This window comes from Fistularia commersonii, chromosome 7 (assembly GCF_037954325.1).
Source record: "Fistularia commersonii isolate RoL2024-O1a breed Wild chromosome 7, RoL_Fcom_v1.0, whole genome shotgun sequence".
Taxonomy (NCBI): domain Eukaryota; kingdom Metazoa; phylum Chordata; class Actinopteri; order Syngnathiformes; family Fistulariidae; genus Fistularia; species Fistularia commersonii.
Genome location: NC_141290.1, coordinates 12,681,438 through 12,701,347, shown reverse-complemented (window position 1 = coordinate 12,701,347; position 19,910 = coordinate 12,681,438). Strand labels below are relative to the sequence as shown.

Sequence of the window (19,910 nt, the reverse complement as noted above, 5' to 3'; positions counted from 1 at the left end):
CTATGGTACCTCCAGCTCTGCCTTGTCTGTTCTTCAGTGCCCCTGTCTCTAAACCACACAGCATTGCTTATCTCACCATTATCTTGTAAACCTTTCCTTTCATTCTTGCTGATACTCTTTTATCACACATTACTCTATTGGTTCCAACATGCTTTCTTCACCTCTTTTCCACACTTTCCATCGCTCTGGGCTGTTGACCCAGAGTACTTAGTATCGTCAGCACCATCAACTCCGTCACATACAACATCGCCAAACACTGCAAAGATTTTGTTACCTTTGGTTGGCAATACCACACACCATACCCAGAATTCGCAGGACTTTGCCAGTATGGTCAATGAGATTAGACTGGACCTGGATGAGACCATGGTGACGCATGATGTAACCTCACTGTTCACTATATCCCCACATCAGATGTGATCACAGCAGTGAGGAAATGCCTCATTAAGGACAACACCTTAATAAATGTAACAAAACTCTCCACAGATCACATCTGTACCCTACTGGACCTTTGTCTATAGACCACATATTTCCAGTTTAATGGCAGTTTCTACCAGCAAAAACATGGATGCACCATGGGCATCCATCCTGTATCTCCCTTAGTGGTGAACCCATGCATGGAGGAGGTTGAGAGTAAGGCCCTTGCTTCGTTCAGGGGAGCACCACCAAGCCAGTGGTTTAGAAAAAATATATATGGATCAATATGTAGATGACACATGGGCAAAGATCAAGAGGAACGAGGTAGGAATGTTCACCACTCACCTCGACACGATTTACACGCACATCAAATTCACAAGAGATGATATCACTGCCGACCAACTCTCCTTCTTGGACTGTTGCATTCACATCCAACAGGATAGAAACCGAGACATCAAGATTTACAGAAAACCTACAAAGATGACCAGTATTTACTTTTCCACTCACATCACCCCACAAACTGGGGAAAATCAGAACTCTACACCACCGGACCAAGAACATCCCATCAACCGCCAAACAAAGCAAGACAGAGGAACAACACGTTAGGAAACCCTTGAGATCATGTGGCTGCCCTAATTCGGCCTTTGTCAAATCAGAAACCGTCAGGAACGTAGAACAGGAGGAAGATAACAAATGTTATGTCTTCAAGTGAATTAAACTCAAGTCCAGTTGCCAAGACAAGAAGATTTCAACAAGAATTCACCATGACCTGGATGATTGAGAATCTCCACAGTCATTGTTCTATTTTTGTACTTTTGGCAACCAATTTTTTTCTTCTGATAAGCTATCCTTTCCCCTTTATATTGAAAATAAAACATAAACGGTACCGGTCCAACACAGTTTTCCCTTAGCACCACTGTAATCCAAGTCAGTAAAACTGTATTTTCACCAACTTTGTGCTAAGGAAGTGAGCAGGCTAGTAAAACATCACATCAGTTTCCCAAGTCATTTAGTCTAACTTAATTTAAACAGTGATGTAAAATGATGTAAATGGAGCTCAAAGTAAAATTAATTTAATATTGGTGTAAATGTAGCTCAGTTTGGAAAAATGGATAACAAAGCAGACCCTTATTTTCATGTCAAGTGACAGTTTATTGACTTTCTGAAGTGCTCCCTGAAGAGAAACTTGCAGTCAGTAGGACATTTTCCTGTCATTGTAATACACAGACTAATGGCTTGAAGTTGTCATGGCTTCAAATAAAGGCACACATGCTGTCATCCATCATTACAAATTGCCAAGAAAACATGTTTAAAAGATACATTGAGAATTTGTGCAAGTATATTTTTGGAAAGCAAATTCTGACAGTACTAACATAACGAATGATCAAAGTCTCTTAATGCAGCTACTTTTACTTCTGACAAGCATGCGCCATGCACGTTTATGAAATATTTTAGCAAAAAGATTCAGCCGAGATATGTAACAACACATTTTTGATTTGTCTATCGGTTAAAAAGAAAGCTTTTCATAGCACATGTTCTATAACTAATTTCATTTGATGTTAATATATAGTAGAGGTATAAACTAAAAGTTATGGAGGTGTGTTAATGATACCGTGTGATACTACCAGTGCCATATAATCCTGGAGACGTGAAAGGACATTGGAAACATGAATGGTCAGTAGGGAAAACATAACAGTCCCAGTAAGACATAAGAGGTATTTTTGGTGCATTGATCATAAGGGAATATATATTTACTTAAAGTGCACATGAGTATATGTGTTATGTTTAAGTTGTAGTGCTAAAACTCTTACATAAGAAAGATAGAAGATTTTTCTTTCATTTTCTTTTTCACAGAAGCATCATAATTATCAAATTAATCTTGAATTCAAGATTAAATTGAAAAATTGAGTGGGGTGCTCAGAAATTTAGACAGTGTCCTCCGTGTTCCTAGTCTCTAATAATTCCTTGGCAGCGGCGCCCCTGTTCGACTTTTGATCTCTTCCTCCCATTCTGGCCCTCCTTTCCTCCTCCTTTTTTTCTTTATTTAGCATCCGATAGTTGAATCCCATTCCTGCAAACAGGAGAACGCTGGAGACGATAAGGAGGATCCCACAGCCTTGGTATGTGTATTTGTAATCATGGTAGATATCCTTAAACTTCCCTGTGAACACAGAAAAAAAATCGCATTTTGAGAATTTCGATCAACTCTGATAATACAGTACAGATAATTGTGTCACTGAAACTAAAATCCATGAATGAACAAGAAAGTTACCTAGCAAAGGGGGCCCCAACAATACAGGACCACACTCCACAATAGTGACAAGGCCAACAGCACTGGAGAAGCGTTGGGCTCCCACCAGATCCATCAACGTCTCAAACAGTACAGAGCTCAACCAGCCGAAAGCAAAGCCAAAGAACATTGAATATATTACAAAGCCTTTGTAGTCTACTGACATTGGGGCCAGAACGTGGCACACCCCGTTGTACAGCACAGAAGCAGCAAAAAAGTACTGTATTCTTGGCCGGACCCACTTGGTGTTTGCCACCATGCCCATCGAGGGCCGGGCAACCATGTCTACAAAAGCCAGCACAGAAAGTAAGAAAGCTGCTTTCTCTTTGGGGATGTCTTTACTCTTTGCAAAGTTACTGAGGAAAACTAACGGGGCAAAAAGGCCAAAAAACATGATTATATTGCCTGAAATATAAAGTAAAAAGCCTCTGTGTTTGAACAGAGACAGATCAATAAAGCTGTTAATGATCTGGACAAAAGTCCTCCTCTCTGTTGTCTTCTCTGCAGGTTTGGGTTTTGGTCCTATTGGGCGCATGAGGGAACCAGCAACACAGCAATTTAGGAGCAAACCACCCAAGATCAGGAAACTTCCTCTCCAACCGAACTTGTCATAGAGCCAGGTGTTTATGGGAGCCATGGTGGAGAGAAAGACAGGGCTACCAGCCATCGCAATCCCATTAGCAATAGGCCGTTTCTTGTAGAAATATTTCCCAATCATAGTGAGGGCAGGGTTAAGATTGAAGGCCAATCCCAAACCTAAAATCACAAGTGAAACAAAAGTCAGTGCATTGTGAGAATATTGATATGCAAATTAAAAAGAACAAATAAACAACGGTCGAGTATAGACATTTATTTGGAGAACAAAATTGTTTCTGGGATTGATTTTTTTTAAAAACACTAGATGGCAGCAGCATGCAGTGACAAACGGATGAGTCATGACCAAATGAAGAAGTTGGGTACCTCCCACCACGCCGATGCAAAAGTAGAGAGCTTGAACAGAATTGCAGAAAGAAGCAGCAATAAGTCCCATTCCAGAGAGGCATCCGCCAGCAATCATAACAGGTCGACTTCCATATTTGTTAACTAGGATACTGCTGATTGGACCTGGGAACAATGCACAGACAAATATATTCAAATATCAATGGATTCAGTTAGACAGTTATACCTTCATCCTCTAGAGGTCTCTAGTGCTACATCTATGGCACAGCAAGTTCAAACAACCTCTGCAATCATTTTTGTCTGTGCTGCACTGCAGTATATGCGCTCTCATGCCATTAACAATGCAGTCTGTCAAAAAGCAAAAAGACCACGAGAGATATAAATATATATATATTGGTTCAGAGATTCATAAAAAATGTCGAAGGGTAAGTTATTTGTGGAATCCCCTCAAATGAGCCATTAAATACTTATGAAACATTTTTGGAACTACTCAGCTCCGACAAGTGGGAGGATGTGTTCACACATGTGTTTGGGGGGGCGGGGGTTAGACACTGTATGGTATTGAAATAAAAACCTTTTTGTTCGTTCCTGTATATTTAGCACCTGGAGTAAAGGCAGTATTGAGGGACTAATGTAGTCTGGTGAAATTAACTGATCTGATGAATAAGCATATGGCTTTGATTCAACATGAATTTGAGGAAAAAGCTATGACTATGTCTCAAAGACAAAGAGTGTTCCGGTCACACTTCTCCATTGCCAGTTACAACTGGCCTAAATGAATATAAGGAGCTACAAAGAAGGCTGCCTCCCTGCCAAATCCCTGCAGTTGCCAATGCACGTAAATAGAAAGTGACAGATTTTGTTTAGAGGATGTCCAGACTCATTTGGCAGCACAGTGCTAGACAAAGGGTTTTTAAATTGTAATGCAACCAGTTTCTACACTAACAATGAGTTCTTTCCGCCGCTTTGCGGAGAGTTGGGAGACAAAAAGGTTGGTAGACAAACCCTTGTTGAATATTATCGATGTAATGGATACGAATCAAGAGAGTGGAGTCGTACACTACGGGGTTTATTAACAAACTTCTACTGGGGATGTGTTCTAACTGTTCAACATACAGATAGCACCGAATGCCATTACACAGCACCGCCCAATATTTCCTCACGGAGCCTACTTTCAATTTCCATGCAAAGCTTGGATACAGCTGTGTATGTTCACATCTAAACATTTGCATTAATTACATTCTGGGCATGCTTGTTAGGAAAATGTGTTCCTGAGCAATATGCAGCTTTGATTCCTAGATGAGAAACATGCTAATTAATGAGGGATTAACAAGGATGTGACAATTTGCCTGCCTTGGACATGAAATACGCTACGTGTAAATAGCAGAGTTTTAGACTGAAATGTAGGTTTAAATGCAATGCATGCCCTGTCCGGTGGTGTGCAAATTCAGGTAAAGCTTCACAAAAATCCAAAACAGTCACATTTAGATTATGTTCTGCAGATTTTGAAAATTACATTTACTTGGGTCAGAATTGAAATAATGATGTCAAGTAATTGCATATGATGTAATATGCTGATATTTTTCTCCGTATCTCGGATTTAGACATGAAGGAAGTACTTTCCAGAAAAGTTCCCCTGGATTCCAAAAAAAGTTGCCTTTTTCATTATTTTACCAATTTATCACACACACAGCAAAGAACTGGAGTGTTTTCATTTCAAAGCAGATAGTCTTGAGAGACGAGAAGGGCTTCTTTGAACTCTTGTCCCCCCTGTGTTGAATATCACACACATAAATAGAGTCTTATCATCACCTGCCTAGCAAGATCAGCGTGACTTCACTCTGCGTCTCATTCATCTCACTCAAGCAGGAACACAACCACGGCCCCATTGGTCTTCAACTCTCCCAGCACAGGGGAAAACTATCAGCATGTAAAAATCTACAACCATTAATGTTTTCCTGAGACACATAATTGTACATGGTCGTGAACAATGGGTCAATAAAACAGTAGCGGAATTGTTTTGGTATGAATTTGTTGTATGTGTGTAATATAGTTCTCAGACAGGCGATGACTAACTATTCTTGTCTAATTTCTTTGAAACAAAACAAAACAAAACAAAACAAAAACAAAAGCAAAAATAGAACAAAACAAAAACAAAAATAAAACAAAAATAAAACAAAACAAAAACAAAAATAAAACAAAACAAAACAAAACAAAACAAAACAAAACAAAACAAAACAAAACAAAACAAAACAAAAACTTAGACTGCAGACTGAAATCCGTATTGCCACTAAAACTTTGCAGAATAATAAAAAAAATACAAAATCAAATCACAAGAGGGAATTTAGTTGTCAATGCATGATTTATAAGAATCAGATGCTCATCTTGTCGTAGTTTGAAGTGCAACTCACCTCCACCGTACATGACTGCTAGCATGATGGAGGATATCCAGGACACTTGGCTGCTGGTCACATTAAAGATCACCTCAATCTCTTTGAAGAAGACGGTGATAGATTTGGGGAATGCATAGGAGAAGCCAATAGAGATGAAGGCTCCCATAACTACCATCCATCCCCAGCCACCCTCAGGTGGAGTGTAGCCTTGAGGACCACCAACAGCTGGAGCCATTGTCCAAAGTGAATTTGCTCCCTTGTTTCAGTGTTTGATAAAAAAGTGCCTGTTTAGGGGGAGAAGAAAACAGAAATGTATCATTTAGTTGCATTTCAGGAGGATGGCAATTATTGGGCACGTTTTGTATGAACATTTTGTGACCGATCGTAAAAATTAAAGCAACGCAGACAAAATCTTAAAAAAGTTTGATTACACTAAATTACACTAAAATAAATTTCAAATCCATTTTTTAGACTTGGAAGTAAGACTTTAAACAATAGACTACGACCTTGCGGCAAACATACTCTTGGCAATTGAGTTGAAAGTCCACGAGATGCTGTAAAAACTTTGTTTATTTACCTCATGTCTATGTTAATCAGATTCCTTGATGGTAAACATGAATCACAGCTCCAATTACATTTTTCATTTTAACCCCCTAAGTTTATCTTTATTGCTCAACCTATCCACTCATCAAGTTCCTTTTAATTAATTATTGATTTTTCATTTTTCAATTACTTGGTTTCCAATTCTTTTCAGCAAACTACAGGAATATATGGTGTGCTGAAAAAAAAATCTAATGGAAGTTATTAATGCATACCAGCTTCTGTCGTTGGCAAATGTTTTTTATTGAAAACTTCAGCACAAAGTTGGCCTGAGCTGCCAATGGCAGAGAGGACAAAAAAATTAAATATGTACTCTAAAAAACTATAACGTGTGCAGAAAATAAGAAAGCGCGTAATTAGAAGATCAGACAATTAAGGGCTATTCTATTCTATTCTATTCTATTCTATTCTATTCTATTCTATTCTATTCTCGTTACACCTATTAAACTTCTTTGGCTGTTTCCAATGACGAAGTCAAGATGTTAGCTCTTATAGCATTTGCCTCTGTCTTTAAAATTAATGACCACGATGACCAGAATTATTGTGTGTCTTGCTACTTCTTTCACAAACCATAAGGGGTCCATACAGGATATCCATCGGTCCGTTAGTGTCTCAGCTCTTCTGATTTTAATATTTTCCTACATAGATAAAAGAGTTTGAGATGAAGTATGGTATATCTGATCTTGCTTTGGTTGGAATTGCACTCTGCATGCATCCACCAAGCTCTCATCCGCTGATCTCCCCCAGTCTCACTTTAGAGGTTATGAATGAGAGCCCATCTACATAGTCAAACAACTTACTGTGGTGTTTACACAGGAGAGATTATTCAGAGAGAACATTGATCAAACTGTGACTATGTGTTGAATCCATACACCTTAATAGCTCATAGCTATGCCGAAGACTGGGTGAGGATGTGATGTTTTTCCAGGAGGACTTGGTTTGGTTGATGAATTGGCTTAGTGGTATGGAAACTTATTGGATAAGTGAATTGTGTGCAGTGAGTAGTAAATATTTAATGTCTTAAAGAACTTTTGTTATTGAGCTGGGATTTTAGCTGCTGCTTTGCAGCAGTAAATGCAACTCCTGCTTTATTCTACTGATACCAAAGATAATAGCTGGCGCCTATTTACATTATTTAAGCAAGAGAAATCATTTGGCATACATCAGCTTGAACTTCTTTTGCAGGTGGGTGGACACATTTGTTGATTGAAGATACCATAATGAAACACTAACTGTATCTAATATTTGCTTAATATTATCCATGCCCAGTTCCTTGTGATCAGAGCATCCTGGCCATCAGGATGTGGAAAGATTCAAAATAGGGCTTCTAATAAACTTGTTACATTAATAATGCAGTTACAGATCAGCTTTATCACTCATATGAGAAACAAGCACACAAAACAGGGATGGCTGATCTTGGCAGGCTCAGCCTAAAGTTAATAACTGATTAAAAAGTCTTTAACGTCTCACCATCACCTTGTGCAGTAATGGTTGAATAAACACTTACTCTAAATGTTAGCTAAGTCATTATCAAGCTACATCTGAGCTTTGAGCTACCCGCAGCTCTTTGGAAGTATGAATGATTTTGTCCACTCATCGTTGTATTAAAAAAAAATGGCAAAATTCAGCATTTCAAACATGTGCCCAGCTATAACGGAATTTTCTCCTGAAAACATGGTATAGAATGAAGCTATTTGATTTATTCAATTGAATGAACGCTCAGATTTCCTTTCAGCAAATGAAGAGGATGCTGTTATTTTTCTTTTTCTTGTGAAACACCCACAGGCTTTTATAAAAGTATAAAATTCATTAAATACCTTCTTTCTTCTTAAAGGTGAATGGGACGCTGAAGGTTTTTATTTTTGAGTTTTAAGCAGTGAAAAGTCTTGACAATCAGTACTCACGTACTGCTCATGTTTGGGTTGGACTACTGTAGTCTGGAAATTGTATCACCAAGGTTCAGGCTGGTGATGCCATGCTTGTAGTGAGAGCTAACCATACCTTCCTAAAATTGTTTTAACATTATATTAAAAGCATTAGTGTTCACACTCTTCTGTCATAATTCAGCTGCATTTCTTTCTTGACGATTCCATAACATATCATTAAAATTTAAGGTATTTCTTAATATGACTCACTTGCATGGGATCATTGGCACAGTTATGAAATTGTAGCCTGCTGCAATGAATAGCAGTTGTTCCCTTAGCACATGTCTGGTCTGAATAAGGTCTGAATAATTGCAAGAAAAAGTGTCTTGGAGGATATTCACTATCTGAGTACGGTCTCCCCACATCTGAATTCTGTCAAACAGGGCAGTATGGAGAGGAAAAGGTCTGGCTGGCAGAGGGAAAAAGTGTATTATTTGAGGAATGACAAATTCAGGGATTGACTTTAGATGATGAATGAGTGAACCAGTAAATGCAGACAAGACTCCAGATAAAATGGCAAAACCACAGCGATAAAGAAACAAAAAAAAAAAAGATAATTTCGTAGAGAGGATTGATTGCTTGGCTCCAAAAACAAGAACAGAGAAAAAAAAAAACATTTCAGTGAAAACTTGAGAATTGAGTCACTTCAGCCGCATAAAAGAATGTAATAAAAAGAGCAACAGGCAAAGATATCAACGCTAACCTCTGGAAAGTGAAAATTCTAAATAAAGCTTTCATTGTGGGCATGTGAAAAGTGCCTCTTGACAACACAAACGCACATGAACCACCTCAAAGCTGGGTGGGCTCTACAGAGAAGAAATTTAAAATGCATCACAGGCCACACCACTGCAAGCATACTGGAATTAATATGCTAACCAGAGTTCCCAATCTTGTATCTTGATCATTTCTAGGACATTTTCAATGACTGTCAAGTTTGAATGACTGACACGGATCCTGATAAGTTTAGGCTTAAATCAACGAATATTTAATAGAACCAGCTAAAATGTTACTGTTGGATTAAGAATTTCTAGTTCACCAAAAAGGTCCCTAAATGGAGCAACTGACTGGCTTCCTTTTCAGAAAAAATTGCACAATAATATTCAAGATGCTCCCATCCTTCAATGTTACTATTTGACTGTTGGATAGGAATTTTATCTATCAAATAGAAAAACTCAAGAGTATATTTCAGTTTTGAACTAATTGACCAAATACTAACTGAGAAATACATCTAAGTCATAATTAAACATATGCACAAAACTCTAAATTTGTATTCTCAAAGCATGGAAAATATTTTCGAGTTTTCCAGATTTGACAGGATGTGTTGTAATCTGGCTTTGTTTTTCTCTTTGTTGTATAACTGTCATGACCCGGGTTTGGTTAGTGACGTGATGAACCCCCATTGTTAGATGGCTTTAGGAGATCAACATCTTGGTGTTCTTCCAAAAATATCATACTGGGCTGGGGTTGAGGCAGGGGATTGAACAGTTGTGACGTTACAAAAATAGCACCATGACAACAATATCATTTACCTTATATCTTGACAAACAAACAGCTGGGGCAAATTGCTTGAAACAGGCTGGAAGGGGCCCCACTTGTTCTAACATTCACGATCACATTTTTGCGACAAAGCTACATTTGTTCGAACTGTAGCAAAACAATGATTGAATGAATCTAAGAATTTTCCATGAAATTAATTACAATACGTCTCACCATAGCGCTTTTATTCGCTCTCCCTGCAGCCATGCTCTGGGCCTCTTGCGACTTATGGTTTTAATGGCGTGTATTAAATGTGGGAAATTTATCTTATTCAATATGAATGAGAAGCACAGTTTAAATATTTGCTAGGGAAAATTACACATTCACATTATAAGTTTTGTTTCAGTACTGACAAGGCAATACATATTTAATGAAAATCTAGTCTTAAATAGATTACTTAACACAAGTAATGATTTTGAAATTGATGTTAGGAAGTTGGTACACCTGAGCAGAATGTATCAAGAGTGTGTCTTACCTTGCAAGGTGCTCTGAGCAGGGCCAGATGAGCACCACAGATTAGCAGAAGTCTTAGACGTATGTTAACACAGTGCACACATCATGGAATGCAGTAGGATGTCTAACTGTGATTGCTATTTCTTTTTTTTTTAAAAGTGCTGCATATGTTTCACAAAAACTCCAGAAGGGATCTGTCAGTCTAGATCCACCGTCACAGTCCAGAACCTGCAAGTAGCACCCTGGCCTTCATCTGTTCTCCTTACTGAAGTGAAGTTGAGTTCATTCAGTGCCCGAATCTTGGATGATCAGGGCATGATTTAGCCTAATGGCGAGGTTAGTCTAGTTCTTATTAGCTGTGGGAGGTTTGAAGCCAAGCCCCTACAGGCCCCTACAATGCTTTCTCCACCCCTCTGTCATGTGCAGAGCTCACACAGGGCAGAAGTAATTCACTGCATGGTATGTGTGACCTAAGAGGATATCGAATAATGTCTGCACTCTAAGAGATAAGATGCTTCTAAGACTCTGATTTCCTCTATTGGCTGATTTATCTGTGGTGTTCAATTGAATATTGGCTGTTGTGATTATAAGACGCCTGGATCACAAGAGACATTGTCTACATCAAACACCTGCAAGAAACCTTTTTTAACACTTCATAGGTCATATCTGGTTTACCCTTTCTCCTAAAATCCCAAAGGGGCTATTAATGAGTCTGTAACCGGGCTTGGGAAAGGAAAAGCTTGAGTACAGGTCATTCAAGCAGCTTGTACAGTGGGGAGAACAAGAATTTGATACACTGCTGATTTTTCAGCTTTTCCCACTTGCAAAGCATGTAGAGGTTTGCAATTTTTATCATAAGTACTCTTCAACTGTGCGACAGAATCTCAAACAAATTAATTTGCATTTTATTGCATGACGTAATTATTTAATCACCTACCACCTACCTCACAGACCTATTAGTTCTTATTTAAGAAGCCCTCCTGTTCTCCACTCATTAACTGTATTAACTGCACCAGTTTGAACTCCTTACCTGTATAAAAGACACCTGTCCACAACTCAATCAAACAAACTCAAACCTCTCCACAATGGCCAAAACGAGAGAACTGTGTAAGGACGTCAGGGTTAAATTCGTAGACCTGCTCAAGGCTGGGATAGGCTACAGGACAATTGGCAACTAGCTTGGTTAGAAGGAAACAACGTTTGGCAAAAAGTTCAAGATGACGGTCAAATTCCCTCAATATCGGGCTCCATGCAAGAACTCACCTTGCGGGGCATCAATGATCATGAGGAAGGTGGGGGATCAGCCCGGAACTACACAGCTGGACCTGGTCAATGACCTGAAGAGAGCTGGGACCATAGTCTCAAAGAAACCCGTTAGTAACACACTACGCCATCAAGGGTTAAAATCCTGCAGCGCAAGCAAGGTCCCCCTGCTCAAGCCAGCACATGTCCAGACTCACCTGAAGTTAGCCAATGGCCATCTGGATGATCCGGAGGAGGAATGGAAGAAGGTCATGTGATCTGATGAGATGAAAATATAGCCTTTTGGTTTAATCCTCACTCCCCGTCTTTGGAGGAAGAAGAAGGATGAGTACAATCCCCAGAACACCATCCCAAAGTGTGAAGCATGGAAGTGGAATCATCATTTTGTAAGGATGCTTTTCTGCAAAGGAAACAGGACGACTGAACCATATTTAGGGGAGGAAGGGGCCAATATGCAACACATGGATGGGGCCATGTATTGCAAGGTCTTGGTCAACAACCTCCTTCCCTCAGTAAGAGCCTTTAACATAGGTCATGGCTGGGTCTTCCAGTACGTCAACGACCCAAAAAACACAGCCAGGGCAACTAAGGAGTGGCTCCGTAAAAAGCATGTCAAGGTCCCTGAGTTGCCCAGCCAGAGAAGATCTATGTGGAGGAGTGGACCAAAATCCCTGCTTCCGTGTGTGCAAACCTGGTCAAGAACTACTGGAAACATCTGATCTCTGTAATTGCCAACAAACCTTTCTGTACCAAATATTATCTTTGATTTTCTGATGCATCAAATACTTATAATAAAAAGTAAATTAAGTACTTAAAAAACATACAAGGTTTCTGTCTTTTGTTTTAGATTCCGTCACTCACAGTTGAAGAGTACTTATGATCAAAATTACAGACCTTTACATCCTTTGCAAGTGTGAAAATCAGCAGTGTATCAAATACCTGCTCTCCACACTGTACATATAGAAGTGCCTCCAAATTCTTTAGTGTAATTTAACATCTTTTTCACTTTGTTACATTCTTTTGTTTTTTTTGCCACTTTTTTCTCCAATAAGGACTTTTATTGATTTTCAAATACAGGGATACTATGCAGCACTGCCACTGATTTAGTATTTTCTGTTGTGTTTTAACAAGAGCATGTAAACACAAAAATACAAGTATTATGTATAGTTTAATCTGCACTTACTCATGTACTCATTTTGTTAAAGCTCTAATGACATCCTTCTTATTTTTATTTTTGCATGCACAGTCACTGTTGGCCGTTTTTTTAATCTGAAGGGGGACTGCAAAATATCTCTACAGAATGTTTCATATGTTGTTTACGTTTTTCATTTATTGAGGATGTACATAATCAGTGCTTCCTTGTTTCTATCTTTGCTGTCCAGCTTTAGCCCTCTGAGCAATTAACAACATATTCAGAAATTCCACTCATCAGCTGCATTACAAAACTTGCTTGCGAGCCAAATCTCTTTTCAAGACCCATGCAGGAGTAATAACGTCATTGTTTCCCATCCATATCTGGATGTCTGTAGCCTACGTGTCAGACCTGTCGTTGCCCCCTGTAATCCTATTGTATGAGAATTTGCTGACCAGGAAAACATGCTTAATTTGTGTTTACTGAACAGAATACAATGATTCAGAGGTTGCAACAATTTGTTGCCATGCAAAACCATGGGCTCCTCACTGGACAGTAACAACCTTGAATGCATTCACATTTATTTTGCATGTTCACCTTTTTCACATTCATTATTCACACCTGTTCCCTGAACATATCTTATATATACACCGTATTCGTTTTTTCATCGTAGAACTTAATACAACAGGCTGTTTTTATATGGATATTGCATGTGTTCAAAAACAACCAAGATGAATAATGTGTCACGTTTTCCTACCTTTTTTGCCATGTTAGCTGTTTTTTGCAGTTTGGTATGGTCTACAGCTCAGTGATTGAAAATCGCTTCTGTAAAAGACCGTATAGAATTTTCACAGGGATTAAAATTGATTAGCTCAGCTTTGTGACACACAGCTCCTGTACAGTAAAATAAGCTGCAGTGCTAATGTCCTATAGTCGACATTCAAATGAGGGCATTCTTTGTCAACACGTCACGAGTTTTCTTTTTCAAAAGTGTGAATGAGGAGCCTTATACCTGACCTCATCTAACCCTCAGCATGTACCCCTTCTTTCCACACTGATATTATGGAATAGAAGTCATTTTCCATATAGCTTGGGGTGCAACATTAAATTCTTTGAAATACAACATCCAGTGTGTAACAAGGAATTATATAAATTTCAGCTGTGACTCAGCTGAATGTAATTGCACTATGGTCTGGAGAAAGTGACACCCGCAGGTCAAAAGTTGGCAGCAGTTACGTTTTGTTCAAGGAAGGTGGTTGAAATAAAAGTAGAGTAAATTCTGGTTCCCAGGACTGAGACGTAGGTTCAAAAGGGTCATTGGGAAGGCAGAATGTTGAAAAACCCAATTAGCTCAACATTCTAGCAGGGAAACATCTATTCTGTTTAGTGGCTGCAGTGGCAGCTTTCACCTAAACAGGCCATCTAGTACATTATATAAATACTGCATATATATATATATATATATATATATATATATGTATGTGTGTGTGTGTGTGTGTTTATCTTTGTAATCTTCACACAGTAAGTCCTTCATAGCCCTTTTACCACTTCATGATTGAGTGGTAATGTAAACAGCTGAGTGCGATAAAGAAATGTATCGGACCAAGAAAAATCCAATAAACCAACTTTTTTCTTTTTTTTTGAATCCTTACTTGCCTAAGAAGCTAGACCCATGATTTTTACACCGCATACTTCTCAAGAAATCACACTTATGTGACTAATTTATGGACACCATTGTGTCTAAGCGGATACAAATGTGGCAGGGCGTTTTTTTTAATTTTTTATATGGATTATGGATTTTATCAGCCTTCAGTGAGGTTTCTAAAATGCTGAGCTGGTTTGAGACAGTTCAAGACCACAGTTTGGTCTGGAAGAAATCATTCATGTGTCACACATGAGGTGAAATTTAGTTACTGATTAGACTGGTGACGACTTACAGATATGTAATTGAAATTGATACTGTAACTGAAAGCTATATAGCTGCGCCTTCCAGCCCACCATGGACAAAAATAAATCCACCTTCACTTACACTTTCAACTTCAGTATGAGCTCCAAGGGGAGGTGGAGATCACCGCTGCAGGCAGACACCAATGGTTCATCCTCTGGCCAGGAGAAGCTGCGCTGATCTATGCTGTACATCAATGTCTTCTGCCTGGGAAGGCAGAGAATCTCCATGGGACAGCAGTCACGATTGTCCGCAGCTGCAGCAGAAGACCTGGAGCTCCTGGTTTGCTCTCGGGGGGCCGGCACAACACACCGATGAAAACTGGGGTCTTAAGTACTGCTTGCCCTGCTGGATGGATGGAAGCCCTGGAGCTGGGTCTGAGTGATCAGATTCAAGGAGACACTGCTGCTGTAAAATCAATGATTTTCCAAAACGAGCATCAGCAATAAAAAAAATAAATAAAGGTTTTGCTTCAAATTTTCACAAAGAAATCCATTGACCTGAACTTAATGCATCACTTCATGATTCAGTTTTTTCATCACTGATATATCTTGTTTTGGTAGAAATACCCTTAAAAAAGTATCATGTGCTATGGTCTCGCAACTGTATGTATAAGCAGACTGTGTTGAAGTAATTCAGGTGATAAAGACAATAAATGCTTTTTTTCATATTTTCTTCAGGTTTACCTTTACATGACAAGCTGTACATCCCAGATTACGACTGTAGAACTCAGAAGCTTCATGAATGCCTCAACTGATTCAGAGAAGTAGATTTTAGAAATAATCATAAGTGCCCCAGCATTAGCATGGTAGGACTTTCTGGGGCAAACAGGAGATTCATTCATTGTTTGTATCACTTATCCTGCACTTTGAATGGCATGGGGCTGAAACATATCCCAGTTGTCAATGGGCTAGAGGCATGTTTCACCCTGGATTGGTCGCCAGTTCATCCCAGACACACAAGACATTCACGTGCTCATTCACAAGTATCCAGGTAACCCACAGCATTTTTTTTTTCTGTGACACCCTTAGGAAACCCAAGCTGGGAGACATGGGGACAACATGCATATTCCACAAAGAAAACCCCCCTTCGGAATTGAACCCCCTTGCTCTGAGACGGGCACGTTAACCACTGTACAATATATTGACATATATTTGGTAAACTTGCATATATAGTTTAGGTCGCTGCAAATTTTACGATACAGGTCTAAATCTAAACTCAATAAAATAGCCCCTGACATCTTCCCCCTGTGTGACAAACATCACAAAGAGAACCCATAGTTTGGTTCTTTGCCTCAAGATAGAACGTCTCTGGAATGAAATATTTAACACCAGCTCAAATGAAAATAAATTCCTTCTGGAACCAGATCCTGAGGCACCAAAATATTGGAGGCTTTTAGAAAACCGACTACCTCTCAAAGGCACTTTGTCTCAATGGGTTGATGGTAACCATGGCACTAGATTTAGAGTGGGGGGAAAAAAACCAAACACTCCCCCAGTGGATAACAGTACTAACTGACTACACCATGAACAAATTAGTTTATGAGGAATTTTGATCACCCAGGTTACAGTGCTTCTTGTATAAGCTTGTTGTAACAACTCGAGTAGTTCATGTTTTTGACGATGATTTGACTCTCATCTGAAAGGCGAGACCTCGTGGACCTTCTAAGCCGAAAAGTCCTGGTTGCTCTTGAATGCCAAACCAGAGCAATAATTAAAGATAGATAATGGTTCATTTATTTTCATGAGCAACATATGAAAAAAGCAAAGGCTTTAGAATTACAAGTAGTAATTTATCAGTATTTCTCCTTTCTCTCTCTGTTTATATAATGTCAGAGGAGTGTTCGTAAATTTGAAGCAGTTTCTCATCCTTCAATGCTTTTGACCTTAATGCATTCCAATAAAATTGTGCAAGGAAAATAACAACCAAAAAACAAAGAAAAATACTGAAACCTGTTTTTTTTTTCGCTTAATATTATAAATTCACTCATTTATTGTGTGATGACCCATCAACTGAACAAAGTTGGTACTAATTTAGCATCTGACAAAGCACAAAAGCTTGCAATATGTAAAAGAGTGACTGATATATTTGGCTGAATGGGCTACAAGAATAAGCCTGAGAGGGGAAATGTACCAAGGACAGGAAATTCATCCTTTATCTACTCACTCTCACACAGACAGAAGGTAAGGTGAGTTGACAACACTATGCCGGTTGCCGCTTAGGACAATTTTCATTGCAGCTCTTGATTTTGAACCATGCGCACACTCCAAGATGTCAAGAGGTAAACAAGCTCATGCTTAAAAGAAAAAGAGAACTCACAATACCTTTCCATGCACATGCGACACAAGCCAGAGAGCTACACTGCACAGGTAAATAAAAAGCATTTTTTAATGAAAAACCAAGCGGCGCATAACTTTTGTCTGACATTTTTTGATCCAAATTGTAACGTTTGTCTTGTTTGTTATGGTTTCAATACTCAGCTGGACTATTGGAAATTCAAACTTAATGTGTGCCTTTTGGGCATATGCTGTAACTTCCACATGTGTCAGTGTTTGCTGGTTCATATATCCAGGATAATATCACTTGCATCACCCACTTATTTTCTAGAGCTGTGCAAAGAGTGTGTTAATGACATAACACAATTTAATCCCTGTAATTTGAAGGCATGTTGTTTGACAGAACATGTATGGATCTCAATGTGAGTAAAAACATATGCACACCATTCTGTGCTGGGGTCTGGTCATGCACTGGGACGTTTATGAATTACAAACCATTCTTCGGGTGGGGAGCCCTGTCCATATGTTCACTCATATGCCAAATTGCATGGCAACCGAATGAACATCATAAAGAGCCAAAAGAATCAATCAAACAAACAAACAAACAAACAAAAAAGCAACAGAAGATATGAGTGGTTTTACATACAAAGATCAATCTGTTGTCACACATAAAACACGCTCACACAAAAATAGGCGCGGCAAATAAAAGGCTTGTGAAAGGAAATATCTTTGTCACATATACTTTGTTTTGATCTTTTGTCCTATTTACAAAACAAACCTCCCTCCTTTCCGCCCAATACACACACACACACACACACACACACACACACACACACACACACACTAACTCTGTCTCTCTCTCGGACACTTCAAGTAGTCTTTTGTGCTGACAAGCTACACAATGCTCACTGCATGAAGGCTGCAAACTCCACAAAGTCCTCTACATTGTGTGTTTAGGACACCTGCTGTGATTTCAGTTTTTTTGTAAAGACTAGAGATTGGCAGTTTTAAGTGTATTTCATTAATCCGAATATTTGTGCTCTCTGTTCTAGTTATTTAATTTGCATAGTATGGACATAAGAGAAAACAAAACTTATAATTCAGTGTGGTCAATTGTCCTGTCTCTTCGACCTGCAGGGGATTAAGTAATCAGCAAGCTCTCCAGCTCTTAAAAAACAGTTCAATCTCAATCTTGAAACAATATATCATGCATCGATTCCAACATAAAAGCAGTTGTACTCCTTCTGATCAATGAGAGCAACAGTACAGATAATGTAAGGGAACACATGCATATCAAATCAGAGACATAAATATTTCAAACTGGATGATTCTGTCCATGAATAATTCAAAGATTAAGCTAATCTATTGAATTTGAATACATCAAAAGCAATGCTTGCATCAATTTGTTGTCCGCTTATTGCATTATGTACAATATTCTCTGATTTAGCACATTTCCTTGGGTGTGTGTGTGTGTGTGTGTGTGTGTGTGGGGGGGGGTTCATATTCAGCCCCACTGAAAAAAATAACTATATCTACTAATTTGAACAAATTCAGTTGACAACGCGGTGTTTCTCATTCAAAAGATGATTTATCTATACCCAAATCTTCTCAGTGTCGTGACTTAACTGCAAGGTACAATATATCTCGCCACTTCACGTAAAACTGTGACCAGGGGTTTCGAACCCTTAGTTTGTAGAGGTGTCATGTTGTGATGTCACAAACCTGTTCTCCAGGTAGTTGTCTCAAAGTGACAACAAACACATTAACAGATGCATTTAAAAACACCTCTGTATTTCAAACCTTGTACATACCTTGTACAGTGAAACATCAGCAGAATGCAAGTATAGTGTAACCTAACATGGACTTTAGGATGAGTTCAGTGAATTCTTTTCAAATACAAAAGTAAACATTTACTGATTTTCTATGAATATGGGGTCTAAAGAGATTTGTGATTTATCCCCATGAAATGTCCAGAGGAGAATGTTTCTGTTTAAACAGATAAGTACCAATGGCGGGGTATGTTCCGTCATCGCTGGGGTCCCATTGTTTGAAGAAGAAGCATTTTAGGAAGTGATGTGAGGACCCCTGCAAAAGACTACGATGTAACTTGAACATGTGAAAAGGGCAATAAATTCCCCTGTGAACTGAGCTTCCTGCCTCTTTGTCCGGGAACAATTAAAACTAACATACTAACTTGTTCATAGATCATGTTAAAGCTATAACAAACTGAACATTATAGAGACTGTCCTCGAAAGAACGCTGCATTGTGTCCTCAAAACTTGTTTCAGAAGTAATGAAAATTCATTGTTGCTTATCAGAAAAAAGAAAAAAATGTGATGTTTCCGTGGCATGAAGTGGGAACAAAATAAAACCCTTATGAAAGCCTTTGTAATGTGAAACTGAAAAAAAATAAAGTGGATAATGCAAACTAAAAAAGCAATAATGAAAACAAAAATCAAGTGAGTTGGTGTATCATGATGGCCAATTTCTTTGAGTTTATTTTTATTGCGCTGAGTTATCTGGAACTAGGCAGAACCCATTATTTACTTCTTTATCTATTCATTTATTTCATTTATTTTGCTTCAGGTTTTTGGGGGCACATAACTTTGCAAACTGCACAGCTAAGCAGTTGTTAAAACAAAATCTCTGACATGACAAGGCCAGTATCATCCTCAGAAGAAATCAAATGCTTGCCTATCGATAGATAATCTTAATCACTATCTTAATAACATTATTATTTCAAC

General features: G+C 38.7%; 1 protein-coding gene across 1 annotated transcript; it reads right to left on the bottom strand.

The window, feature by feature from the left end:
* Nucleotides 1-1,558: 1,558 nt before the first annotated feature.
* slc16a1a (solute carrier family 16 member 1a) lies at nt 1,559-10,854 on the bottom strand. The gene is made up of 5 exons (XM_086149841.1): nt 10,573-10,854; nt 6,055-6,320; nt 3,665-3,808; nt 2,687-3,460; nt 1,559-2,575 (listed from the first exon to the last, which is right to left on the bottom strand). Exons 2-5 carry the CDS (start codon nt 6,269-6,271, stop codon nt 2,340-2,342), a joined length of 1,371 nt encoding a protein of 456 aa, XP_086005967.1. The 5' UTR covers nt 6,272-6,320; nt 10,573-10,854; the 3' UTR covers nt 1,559-2,339.
* Nucleotides 10,855-19,910: the final 9,056 nt, after the last annotated feature.